Here is a 14332-nt window from a genome sequence, read left to right as displayed (position 1 = left end):
AGAAAAGTTTTATGGCTAGATTAGACAAAGACTGAGCAATTTGGCCAAAAGAGGTGTGCTTGGAGGAGAAAAGGTGAGGCTTTCAAAGTCTAAGAACACTTCACCAACTGTAAGTGTGGTGGTGGTGGTAGCATCATGCTCAGAAGCTGTTTTGCTGTCAGTAGTACTGGTACCTTGCACAAAGTGGACGGGATAATGAAGAACTACTGTCAAATTCTTCAGTTAAAACTTTGATACAGTTGGATGTTTCAACAGGACAATGATCCCAAACGCACATTAAAACTGGTTTTGGAACGGATACAGGACGCTAACATTAAGCTTCTGGAATGGCCTTCCCAAAGCCCCCACCTCCTCCATAGACTATGGTTAAAAGCCATTACCACATCAAGAAACCAGTTTAAATTAAATCTACCAGTTCTGTCAAGAAGAAAGATCAAATGTCCAGTACGAGTTATGAAAGAAGCATAATTCTGGCTACAAAAGGCATCTACAAAAGGTCCAACCCACTAAAGGACGTTTAATCAAATATTAGTGGGGATATATGTATATTTTTGAGTCTGTATGCATACTTTTAATTTTGAGTGGATTTGAGAAAATACAACATGAATTCACAACTATGTCCCCAGTTCATATTTTCTAAAAGCATAAAAAATGTTTGCCATACAATCATTCCAACCTTAAAAAAAGAACAATTCAAAGGAGTCATTAAAAGTCCAAAATTACCATGACATTCATGCCCATGATGAGTATGTAAACTTCTGACCATAACTGTATGCAGTGACAATTTGCACGAAGCAGCTGATCTGACAGTTCCTTGTCTGTATCACTGACAGTGTTGGTTGAGCTCCTATTCAACTGGCTGAATTCCTATTTTTTGTTATGGAAGTCGAGGGTTCCATAGCCGTTCATTAGAGCCATTTTTAGTTCACTATTTGGATACAGCTCTTCTTCACAGATCTCATTCTTGGTGGCAAACATCTGGCTGATCTCCAAGAAAGTTTTGTTCTTGGTCTCTGGAATGATGAAGAAGGTATAGACAGCCACTCCCAAGCAGACCACACAGAAGATCAGGTAACAGAAAGGACCTGTAGCAATCTGGGGTGGAAGGACACAAAAAATACAAATGCACAGTTAAAGACACAAAACATGAAAGGTAGATTATTGGTTTTGTTGGCTTAAAGGTTATCGTTAGCATTAATAGCATTAGCATTAACATAGCAAATTTTTAAGGCAAGTACTTCCCTTTTATTTTTTAAAGCTGTAAATGATCTACTAGGTTTCCAAACTAGCCAGGGGCTCTTTTTTTTGCCCTTACTGCCATTATTTTTGCTGGAAAAGACAGTAAGATCAGTAGCAAATCGGTGATGTTTTGCAGCAGGGGAAATGTTTTGGTATAAACTCTAAGGTAGGCTATAAAACAGAAAAAACACAGGACAGGGTGTTTAGCCTAGCTTATCCCAGAGACTAGAGGAAGACGGTACCTGCTAGCCTGAAGACCTAAAACACTTTCTGAGAGCAATGAAGTTATTTTGCTTCATGTGGAATAAAAACAGAAAGATTAAGGAACATGCAATCTCATATTTTAAGATCTATGGCCAGACTAATTACTGACTGCCTCGGTCACTGTCAACTTAACAATTAATTGTCCTCTTTACTTTGTAGCTGTTCACTTGGAACGAAGCCGAGGACAATGACAGCAAGGTCGGGACTTTTAATTGGCAATTTTATTGGTATTTGTGGAGTCACTTCTGTTCAGACAAAAGTGCACAGCCAGTCGTATACACACAGTAGATGTGCATCAAATGTCAAGACTACACATGTACAAAAAAAAAAAAAATAGAAATAAAGCCTTTTTACATGTTTTTTCACTATAAACTGGACAGTATATTTAGATGGCTTTTGTGTACATTTGAATTTAGCTCTGTGGGATACAAGTCAGTGCTAACCTCTAAGAAGGGAAAGACAAAACCAATGGTGAAGTTGGACATCCAGTTGAGACAACCAGCTACGGTGTACGCAGCCGGTCGATGAGACTGCTTAAACAGCTCCGCAGTGATCAGGAAAGGCACACCCGCTGTAAAGAATACACAAAAACATATTTGTTTTATTCCAAAAATATTCCCAACAACACCACATGAAGAGAGTTTAATCTAACTAAGCATCCTGTTATAACACAAATCACATTTAATTACTTAGTATGGCTATATGAATCTATTGGGTGATGTGAAATTAACATCGGCATCTTAGTTCATCAATTACTTTATCAATACTCCCACTCAGGACTCTTCCTTGGCAGTTACTCAAAATTAACAGAAGATGATTAATGATAAACATTTCACAAGCCCAAGTGCTATTATATTACACTCCTTTTTCTACATGTACTTCATTATGTGTTCATTATTACTCACTAATCATAGACTGACAAGAGAGGAAGGTGTTTGTCAAGACGGCAAAACTCCACTTCTGAACCACAAGACACAGAATAGCTTAGCTCATGCAATTCATTAGTTTAAGATGTGCCTTAACTTTAAACATGTGATTCTTCATTGTTAGAAGTGAAGGCTATGAAGGAGAAATATGCATTAGTATAAGCTCTAATGATTAGCTTTCCGAATAATGTCCTCATTATTCTGTGCATGATAACTGCAGAGAGAAAAGTTTAATATTGTCAAACCAATAACTACACCATAATTTGTCAACATCTGCGGTATATATGGGAGGGCATCAATGTGCAAGCAAGGTTTCATTTGAAGGAAACCATATTCATCACAGCTAGCTTATGAACAATGAGCCATTAGAAGTCTAATTGCAGCAAGAGAAATCCTTGTTTGCTGAGGTATAGATTTTGCCTGTTTGACGAATGACGTTATGTAAACCAGATTTGTTCTAATCCATCATCCTCGCAGGTTCGCTCGACGTGGCTCTCATCGTTGTAAACTATTGCCTCTTAATTCACTTCACTCATCTCATCCAGTGTACAAATGGCTGTGAGAATGGAAGCAGTGTGGCAGTTAGGATTTCCTAATTTACAAGACTAATGAAATACAATATCTCCTCACAGCCAGAGGAGGAGTGTGGAGGATGGGGTGCTGATGTTTTCAAGCTTTAATGCCTGCTATTGTGCAAGTTTCCAGCAGGGTGCAGTGTTTCCTCATACACAGGATTACTTCTAGCTAATGCAATCACATGTAGGTTTGAAAGTGTTGGAAAGTTTTCATGCCAGATACAGATACAAGATTGTTTTTTTGGTTTTTTTTTTACCTGGACCTATGCAGAAGCCAGCAATAATCCCAATAACACAGCCCACACTGATGTAGCGCATGTAGGACAACTGCGGCTGTGATTGGTCAAACACAAGTCATGAGTTGCAGATAGTCACACACAGTTTTTTTTTAATATTATTCATTTATATGATGACTTCAGATGGAAAAATCTCTAAGCCTATCTAACATTTTATTTTGTTTTAATTATTTCGTCAGTGTCCTATGTTCAGCTTCAGTGAGTTTACTTTAACAGCAGTGAAATGGTCACTGAATGAAATGCTTTTTAACAAATTCGATAGTCTTTTGCAGCGAAACCTGCTTTGCATTTGTGCATCATACTTTGTGCAGTCCACCTCTTTGGATGAGACATAGGAAATAGTTGCTAAACATGCAACTGAAAACAATCTTACAGATAAGTGTGTTTTGACTGGTGTTCCTGTGGACATGGTAGCTTTTAGTGGCATTTAGAGGTTTCTGCTAGCAAACCATGTTTGGAAAGAGGCTTAGCATGGCTTTGAAGTGAAGCTTTCACCTGATATCATTTTCTCATTTTTCACAGAGGGTGTCACTTAGAGGCTTTTGCATCTGAAGACATACAATAATTTATGTAAATTATGTAAATTTGGTTATGTCCTAAGCTCCATGTAATGTACTATAATGTCATGCAAAATATTCCTAAACCAGCAGGATATCAGATGACATGTACCTGGAAGAGGACAGACACAGTGATTCCGGCACAGCACAGTCCCATAAAAAGGAAACCACCAATCATCAGTGGTCTTCTGCCCAGACGCTCAATAGTGAAACACTAAATAACGGACAAATAAGCAGGACTACATGTGACTAACCCATAAAAATAGATTTTCAAAAAGTTAGTTGCAATTATACAAATCTTTCGTTTGCCTATATATATATCTATATCTATATATCTATTTTCAATAGAGTATAACATGGCCCTGTGCACGCTACAGAATAAATGACCTTCATTAGGTTTCAGCTCACCTTCCCCTAATCAGATTTTATGCAAGCATGACCAAGACAACAGAAAACACAAACTGAAACAGTCAAGTTAAACAAAACAGACTGTGCATGACTACATGTCATAACCAAAATAACCAAAGTCATTATTTCTTTTAAGTATTTTAGGTAAGAAGTTACATGTTTATCAGAAGGGAAGGCATTTGTTTTTCCCAGTTTCTCTTTTTCTTGTGGATCAAGACTGAAGTTACCATCAGTCATACAAGGCACAGATTTATTGCAACCCCAAGTGCTTCATGGTTAATTAATCTGCTAATTCTATTTTCAGTTTAGCAGCCATTAAATCCATAACAAAACAAAAAATGCAATTTTTTATGTCAAGTTCACAATATACTTAATTCTGTTGTATATTTTTGCTTTAACACTGGTCAAACAGATCTCAGACCAGGAAAACAGCAGCACATTATCACATCTGTGTTCCAACGTTACAAGTCCAAAATATAAAAAATCTTTGTATAATAGAAATACATTCATTTCATCTTAATGTGTGTGTGTCTACTCACCCCCAGCATCCCTGAGATGACCTCAATGGCCCCAGTTCCCACTGTTGTGTACTGAATATAAGGGTCTGCGATTCCTGCATTCCTAAAAATGTCATTTGTATAGAACCAGATCTGAAATTGACACAAGGTTTATTGATATGTTGAATCCTTTGGACTATTGATACAGCAAAAATCAAAGTTTGCCTTGTTTCCTTAAGGAGCCAAAAAGTCACTCTGCTTATCTGGTAATGCACACGATTCATCATAGTGATCATTATCACAAGGCCGACCATCACTCATGCATTTGAGATACAGCTTTTCATCAGTATGGACTCCTGACAAGTACTCCCCTTGAAATTAATTTGCGCATTCTCATTAATCACACTTTGCTGATACAACATCCATCATTGATGATGTGCGGACAAGATCGTGATCAGTGCAGTTAAATGCTGTCTTGTTGATTTAGTAACCATACATATAACATTTCATCACCATTGGAGGCTTGAAGTATGCAAACAGACGAGCAAAGCAGAAGGCCTGCACAAGCACAAACAATTCCAGAAACTTAAACAACTGGGATAAGATTTGATGAAGATGAATATAAGCTGCTAGGCTAAAACGCCTCCTTAATGAGCTAAAATCTCCTCTAATATAAGAATTGTGTTATATGAGTTGATTCATATATTTTGTTTTACGCACATGAGCACTAAAGTGCAAGCCAGTAACACTGCAGTGATGTCAGAGTGCTAGGCAAAGTAGCCATGGCTCATTTCACTCTGGAGCTTTTTTCAGCTTTTTCAGGCCAAACTGTTTGTTTAACGGAAGTAGCCTCATCTAATCACAGGATTTCAAAAGTGTTCTTGGATTATTTAGCTCATCTAATCTGACATGCCTCAGTGTGTAAACCTAACTTAGATTTACACAATGAGGTATGTACAGTTAAAGTAGGAAAAGTTAAGTAGGAGAAAATCACAGTCTTAAAATGACTTAATCTCTGGGCTTACTCAAAGCTACAATGCCAACTATACTACTTCAGTATTACCAAAACAAGCATCTGTCTTGAGAAACTGTCCTTGAGAAGACAGATGCTGATAACATAATAGTTTAATGGCAACTTCTACTTTATACAACCTAGTTCAGGAAACCGTTCATTGAGCACATTTGTGTCAAATGTCCTAGCACCTTACACTTCCACATTACAAAAAGTGGATAAAACCTGGTTCACTTTTTAGTGGAGTATGTTGATCCTAAACAGATGCAGGTAGCCTCAGCACATGTCTCAACTTACTCTACCTTAAGAAAAAACAACCAAAACGCGTAATCCTCATTGTCTGTTTTATTACAGCGTCTTGTTTGGAACTGATTGCGCTCATGCTGAATTATCCACTACAACCAGTACAAAGACACTGGAAATCATTCATTACATACATCTGGAAAATATTTTGTTACCTGAAATTTAACTTTATGAATTTAGTTATGCATTTATTTGTCCCTTCTTTTCCTTCTTCACGATTTATCCATGATTTCACTTGTTTATGATTATGAATATGTAGTCGATGCTTTGTCGTATTCTCTTGCTTCGTGTAGAAGTGGAAGAACGAAAACAAAGCAAGAGCAGCAACAAAATAATAGCGGGGCTGCCACTTTATGATGTGAATGACAGTACAGCTACAGTAGTACTTGCAGAAGAAATAGCTTTTTCATCATTTTTCCTAGGTTGAGTGGCTCCCCAGCTGGCTGTAATAACTCTACAAAATCAGCACCACAAATACTGTAAAAGCACCATGTTGTAACATGTTGAATAATATCTGGTTGTGCACAAACTCAGTCTGTATGAATATGATTATAAGTATCCAATATTTTAAGAAAAAACATGCACATTTACTTTTCAAACTCTCTTGAATTGCTTAGTTTTACTTTTCGTGTCTCAGATTTGGAGACACTACTTCTTCTGGAGGTTTGAAGCCTTCCAGTGTTCCTGGCTGGAACAGCTGGGACTGAGAGACTCAGTAGGGTGCACCCCTGCTGCGAAATGGCACTAGCATATGAGCCTGCATGCCTGGAGCCTCCATCCATATGAAGCAATGAGTACAAAGATGTGTTTGACTTTGTGTTCGGATGGGTGGACCTTGTTATGTGAGGTAACGCTGAGGGAGAGCACCAGGAGATAATGAGGCATGGTCACATCGCCCCCTGCTTAGTCATTCAGTGGGTGTGAGACTGTGATGTATGGAAGGACGGGAGGAGCCCAGCTGGGAACTCTCGCACTATAAGATCTCCCTCTCATATAATAACTGCACAGTTGTTGCACATTCAAAATGTGACAATACACACACATATAAACAAAAGATGAAAAAAACAACACAATAGTTCTCCTACTCACGGCATCAATCCCAGACAGCTGCATGCCGATGTTGACCACTGCAACAGTGAGGACCTGCCAGCGGACACAGCTGTCCATGAGGAGGCTGCAGACAGAGAGGGTCTGCATGGAGGACAAAGAGCGTTGCTCCTCCTGCATCTCTTCAACCTCAGCCTGAATGTTTCCTTTAGTACGGAACCACTTTAGGGCTACAGAACGGAGTGAAACAGGAGTCTTTTTTTTAAAACCAGTTTTAATTCATCCTTCAAGTATCACAGTGAAAGGATTATGTAAAGTTTGAGAATCTGTTCTAGGCGTCTTGATCTTCCTTTGTAATAGGGGTTAGGGGTTAGGTTATTCAGAAAAGGAAAGCAAGAAATGCACTTTTTAACCTGCAATGGTGGCATGCACATCTCCTCTCTCTATTAGCAGATATCGTGGACTCTCTGGAAACCATGGCAACAGTATCAGCTGGACCATGGTAGGAACCGCCACAAGAGACAAAAGCAGAGGCCAGTGCTCTTCCTGTGTGGGGAAAAAACAACCCCAATAAAAACCAAAAATAATAATATCATCATCTAAAACTATTCATTCCATCTTTACCATCTTTGTCTTTATACCTATATTTAGCTATTCCATAAGTAAACATAGGGTGTCTTGAAGCTTTTTCTGGCTGAAAGTATATTGTTTGCAACGCTTTGTGCATCTGCTCAATTCTAGATCACAGATTCTCTGCATGCATGCATCAATTCAAAATGTTATTTTTATTACATATTAGAACTATGAAAGCCAGTCAAACATCACAGTATAAGAACCTTTCCCAGTATCTCCGAGAGCCCCAGGACCTGAGCGATGAAAACTCCAAGACAAATGTGAATGCTGGGAACAAGGCCCAGGAAGCCTCGCAAATTCTTAGGGGCGATCTCACCGAGGTACATCGGCACCACACTGAGAGAAATCCCTGTAGAAACGAAGAAAGTGCAATTAATACAGTCTGACTGTGCTGGTGCAAAAATGAACAAAACACCAAATATGAACTGAAAAGGCAATTTAAAGCATAAATGACTCAGCTGTTTATAGATTATAGGAAATGTATATACAGCTATTTTTCACCAACAACACAAAGTGCTGCTAATTACAGACAAATATGTGACAGTAATAATAACAGTAATAAATATTAAGAGGAGATTATTGACATTGGAATAAATTTTAGTCAACCAGGAACAGTAGGCATGTCTACCTGAATGTACTCCTGTGATGAAACGGCCAATGATGACCATCTCAGGAATTCTGCACCATCTGCTAAAGCCCATCAGAGCTCCGCCCATAAAAACAAGTGCGGTGGATCTCACCAGAGTCCCTTTCCTGTTTGGACAGTGATTCTCGTTGCTTAGCTCTCTAAGTTTGAGTCTGTCACAGGTTAATAGTAATTCATAAACATGCACTCAAAATTCATAAACATGGTCACACTGACCTTCCATATTTGGTAACTAGTCTGCCCACCAGCAGTGCTCCGGTCATTCCACCAATGGCAAAGATTGACACAGTAAGAGAGTACAAGACGGTAAGAAGATGCCCATCCGGAGTCAAGCCATGACTTTCTAATAATGTCTCATTGTAGAAGTCTTTGATGTACTGGTGGAAAACAAGGTAAATTCATTTTCTAAGCAAAACAACACCCCAAATAAATCAAACCCAGTGTAAAAAGATTGTGTGCAATCAAAAGATAATGTTACCTTTTTTAGATATCTTATTTATTTAGCCTTTTATTTATTATTCTAGCACAGCAGTTTTATAGGAGTCAGAGTTCAAAATATTGTTGTTGTTTTTTTCTTACACTGAGCTTCGTGCAGCCATGTGCTCTCTGAAACCAGCTCTCTGAAACCAGATTCTCTTCCTTTTAAAGCAACTTTCTTCTGACCGACTGCCCCTTGCAAACAGAAAGTTTGAAGAGGAGTGTGGAGCTTCTGTGCTCACATCTAAAGCCATGAAACGACTATAATAAATACATCCAATCTTACCGACATAAACGAGAGCCAAGAGTTGCAAAAACAACCTGAAATAGAGCAGTCGGAAGCCTGGATTTGTGAATAGTGCAAATACTAAGTTATTATCAATTATGCCGATCAAACTTTTTGAAACCTTGAACATGTTTAATGTGAGCATCCGTAACTGTAACACTACAGACATGACACAAAAAATGAAACATATAAATGATACGTCACACTATATCCCCAAAAGACCTGAAAAATGAAAATTTGATGTTGTAACTTCAATAATTTAATCAAGTCAAGTCAAATTCAAAGCTGAAAAGGACTCATCGACTGAATGCTTGATGAATCTGACGGTGACGCCTTTCACTCAATAAAGTGTCCAGTATGATCCATTGCATTAAAATTTTAAGAAAAATATGAATTAAATATATAAATTAATATGAATTCAAAAGAATACAGAAAAGGTGCAGGAGAGGACACAATTCAAAAATTCTCCCTGTACTATGTGCTATGTTATCGCACATAAAAAGGCCTCAGTGAAAGTCTACAGATCTCATAAAGAAGCATACGACAGTAACAACATAGTAAGTGTCCATAACCAACAGGAAGGGAAATTTATATTTGCTCCTTTGCTTTGTTTCTGTATTGATTTCTTATACAAAGTAATGAAAATTATTGAAACAACAGAAAGTGTCATATGATGTCAGAAAGGTTTCAACTGCTGACCTGCTCCTCCTTAAAAGAGCTGGATAGAATAGAATAGAACTCCTCCACATTACCTTGCTTACTAAAATATTACTTTCTGAATGTTGTCATATGTCTGGAGTGTTCAGGTGTGTGTTAACACAACGACAAAATCTTGGAAGTACAAACCCATTGACCCCAAAGCCAGATGATCCAATGCTCTGAGGAAGTGTTAAAACTTTTAATGTTAAAATTCATGACAGGGCAAAAAACTGAGAAGTAAGGCTTGTTTGGGAGGGTTACCAGGAAAAAGACTCTTCTCTCTTAAAAAAAAAACACACAAAAAAACCTCAATCCCTCCAACAGAAGAGTGATTGAAAAAAAGAGGGTAACAACAGATCACATTTTATTTGTATCAGTGTCAACAACAGCGTCAATAGATTATCAAATGATTGTCGTACCAATTACATTAAATCATAAACTGCTAAATGGTCTTGTCTTTCTTTCTACTCTGCTGGCTAATTACTGAAGCGCAAGTTTTCTTTAAATTTGATAGTAAACTATTAAAACTAAAATACATTTTACCTGAGATTTATTGAGTTTAAAGTCTGAAAAAAAGGATGTTATGTTGATACTGTGAGACTTGCGGGCTCTGCTTTGGATATCAGTCTGAAATAAGCACTTTAGCTTTCTGATTATGTAATCTAAGTTTTTATATTATTTATTTTCAGACAAGATTCGTCCGTATCATAATATCCATAGCACAAAAAATGAGCTATTTTGTCTTATTGCACAGACTGACTACTGTGCCACACTTTGTGAACATTATGACAGCACAAAAAGGACGCTAACGTTACTGAGAGCAGGTAAATGTTTGACCTCATCATTTGAGCAGAAAATTTTAGATCACTTGACACTAAGAAACTGACCCAAACAAAATGAACTGAACTGCTCAAGCTGTCCCTACTTCTGTGCAGAGCATTCAGGATTTGGGGAAATACCCAGTATTTTTCTGTTTTTCTCAAGAAAAAGATTGATTTTATTCTCACATCTCACTTCCATATCAGTCGGGAGTCGGCTTACGCTAGCTAAATTGCTAGCTTAGCCAAAGGACACAAGCAGAAGCAACTAAATTGGCTCCATGTCTTTTGAAATTAGCCGTGCCAGGAAATAGTTATTACATTAATGTGTGCGTTTTAGAGCATTAGAGAGATGACTTGTGACTTCATTCCATCCTCCCGTGACCAGTAGCTAAGCTAATCATCTCGTGAATCTATTTTTATAAAAATGAAACTCATGTCAAGCTTCTAAAGCTGGGCATACACTGTCTGATTTTTCAGTCGTGCGACCGTTTTGGGGATCGGCCCGAGTTTCGCCTTAATCGTGTGTCGTGCATCGTTTAGTATACATGAGGTAACAAGAAGCGATTAACACCTCACGACCAGCTCCCGATCATCAATCGTATGGTCGCAAGAAAATCAAACCTGTCTGAAATCCTTTCGGCCCTCGTGAGGGTGTCAACTCAGCCTCTCACACTGCGCATGCGCAAACAGAATTAGAAGTAGAAAGACGGAGCAGCACGGCAGTGATCTGGACACAAGCGATGGAGGCACAACTTGAAGAAATTTGGCAAGCTCATCCGAGCATTTCGATGTGGCCTCACAATATTATCACGACCGCACCAACCGTGAAAAGAGTTGGATGGACATTGCTGCTCAACTGCAGCCGCCTGGTCAATGTTTTTCATTAGCAATTTAGCAAAGTTGATGGTGGTGGTGTGTGTGTCAGTGTCTGTTAAAGACAGAGAGGGAGAGACAGATTTTGTGTTTAAGCTTATAAGCTTCATGTTATGGACGCACAGTGTGAGCACTCAAGTCGCATCAGAGCATCGGGCCGTATAGTGTGAGACCCTGCATCGTGACCCACGAACTTCTAACCCCTGCGAATCAATCGTAGAGTTTGAGCAGGAGCTGAATAATGCGACTGAAAAAAATCGCACAGTGTCTGCCCAGCTTAATGTAGACAGTGCATCTGCAAGCATTTCAACATGTCTAAGCCTCCCTCTAAACCAATTACAGTTTCATTGTGGATATTTAAAAACAATAGCTTTAAGAAAACACCCTGGCTGGCTGATTTCTGACCTGGAACTGATGCAGGGTTTTTATAAAATTTTTGTTACTTTAATCCACGACTATATAACATATTTATAAAGTTTCAACAACAGATACCAAGCTCTAGAAAAACAATGCAAATGAAAGTTGGAGATGAAAGGTTTAGCTGATCCTAAGTCCTGAGCTACGAACATGAGACAATACCCTGAGCTTGCTCACATGCTTCTGTGGGGCTGAACACATGACCGCACCGCGGCAAATTCAACATCCAAGGAACATAATGGATTAAGAGCTACAGCGTATCAATGACATGGTAAGGTAGCTACATAAGCCCACATGACCCCACATGACAATTTATTTGTTCAGTTGGAGTGTTATGTTCAAATGGGTTATTTAACCATTGAGAATCAAATTTCATACAGTGTTTAACCATAAAGGGAACATTTGAGTTCTCACGAAAAGCATGCACGCAAATGAAATCACAAAACCAGGAGTCTTATTATGTAGACGACGATGAAAATACCTTTGCAGGAGAGTTGACAACGGCCAAGTTATAGCCATAGAGCATAGAGCTGCCAAATGAGGCCAGAAAAGCCACTGCCAGCAGAGGCTTTGTAAGATGCTGTGGAAAACACAAAGCAACACATGAGGGGAAAACCAAGCTGCAAACAGAGTTTACTGTCTCAGGGATGTCTAACTCATTTGACATTGTGGGACACAAACAGTCCACTTTGATGTGAAGTGGACCAGGCCAGTGAAACTCCCCTTTCTTTCAGTGTAAAGCAGTTTAACTATTCATTCAATTCAATTCAATTTTATTTATACAGCACCAAATCACAACAACTTTGCCTCAAGGGCCTTTATATTGTAAGGTAAAGATCCTACAATAATACTAGAGAAACCTCCAACAAGTATTTGGTGACACTGGGAAGGAAAAACTCCTTTTTATACCTTTTATAACAGGAAGAAATCTCCAGCAGAACCAGTCTAAATCCCAACTGGTCAAGGTTGGGGGTTAGTGAGGGAAGCCATTTCAATTTCAACAGCTTGTCTGTTTTTGTACTTGATGAAGAAATGTTGTAGTGAATGAAAAATTGTAAGGAAGTGTTTATGCAAGGAATAAAGGTGTAAAATCACATTAATTACAATTAAAGGTCTGCCATTCTCTCTCTCTCCATATGGCCATTTTCATCTAAGCTGTAAAACCTATTTAAACACAATTAAAAGTCAAAAACTTACGGGCTTTGTCACATTCAGTGTCAGAGTGGAGTCTTTGCTTGACCGATTCTGGCCCCCTGACCTTATGTTTGACACCCCTGATCCAATAGATTTCACCATAACTAAACAAACTGGAAGCATAAACAATTACCCTAAATGAATATGTTAAAGCAGCTGACTAAATGTTACAGTTTAGTCAATGTGTATTGAAAAATCAGCTAAATGATGTTTAGTTTTAAAAAGTCACCATGATCAAAGGTATCTGACTTTATTTAGAATTTAAAGCTGTACAACAACAATCAGTCATAACAGATAAGACTCATAAGTCTGTTATGACTAAAGGTAGTCAACAGCTCCTCTGAGCCATTGTCACTCCTTTTAAATATAGTTCGCAGGAGACATTGCACCCCACTCAGCAACAATTTATTCTGATTAAATATCTCATGTGGAGCTGCTCACATGTCACACCACTTTAAAATGAGACACGAGTAACTTCTCATTTGCCGTTTAAAAACACACACAGGCTACTTTTGCTTTTAAAGTCTCCTTTAGTCTTTTTTAACCTGATTTGTGGTAAATTGAACGATGCTTGGAATGTCATATGACGTGGTGACTGGTGCTATTGTACGAGTTCAGTGTGTCATGATGAGTTTTCCAAGGAACCCAGTAAGCATCTTATATGAACCATGACCTTGAACCAACGTTGTACAATGAGATTAGGAGGCATTCGCGACATAATTCCAAAATCATGTGACTAATAAAAAGCGATCACTGGAAACGACCATACCACCCAGGAATTAGATCGAAATTTTTCAAAATGCTTACACTTACCGAGGTGAGTTTTTCATTGTTTCCCTGTAACAGTTCTTCCGCCATTTAAGTCATAAATGATTATTCCCCTTGTGTGAGTTTCTTCGTCATCTGCAAAACTTTTCAAAACTCTTTTCACTGCATCCCCATTTGTAGAGTTTGAGCCGTGATCGTGTACCGGAGAGGAGGCGTGTCGTGTTGATGGGCGGAATTTCCACAGTCGTTAAACCGCCTGCAAAGCAGGCCCATCCCACAACTTTTATCGTTTCCCTTTCCCCAGCAAAGATCACGAGTGTCATCCTACACCCCAGAGTGATTAGAGTAATTTACTTTTAAAAAAACAATTTTTATTTAATAATTTGTCAGTTAA

General features: G+C 38.5%; 1 protein-coding gene across 1 annotated transcript; it reads right to left on the bottom strand.

Annotated features, from left to right (window-relative positions):
- Window positions 1–744: 744 nt before the first annotated feature.
- On the bottom strand, window positions 745–14131 carry slc2a15b (solute carrier family 2 member 15b). Its single transcript, XM_005735757.1, has 12 exons — window positions 13984–14131; window positions 12458–12556; window positions 8620–8780; window positions 8386–8510; window positions 7961–8106; window positions 7538–7670; window positions 7167–7354; window positions 4805–4915; window positions 3970–4071; window positions 3262–3337; window positions 1947–2074; window positions 745–1095 (listed from the first exon to the last, which is right to left on the bottom strand). The coding sequence occupies exons 1-12, from the start codon at window positions 14026–14028 to the stop codon at window positions 868–870; spliced, it is 1542 nt and encodes a 513-aa protein (XP_005735814.1). The 5' UTR covers window positions 14029–14131; the 3' UTR covers window positions 745–867.
- Between the last annotated feature and the right edge of the window lie 201 nt (window positions 14132–14332).

The sequence above is a fragment of the Pundamilia nyererei genome, unplaced genomic scaffold (genome assembly GCF_000239375.1).
Source record: "Pundamilia nyererei isolate P.nyererei 1_Seehausen unplaced genomic scaffold, PunNye1.0 scaffold00065, whole genome shotgun sequence".
In the NCBI taxonomy this organism is placed as follows: Eukaryota; Metazoa; Chordata; class Actinopteri; order Cichliformes; family Cichlidae; genus Pundamilia; species Pundamilia nyererei.
This window is presented reverse-complemented; position numbering and strand designations above follow the sequence as displayed.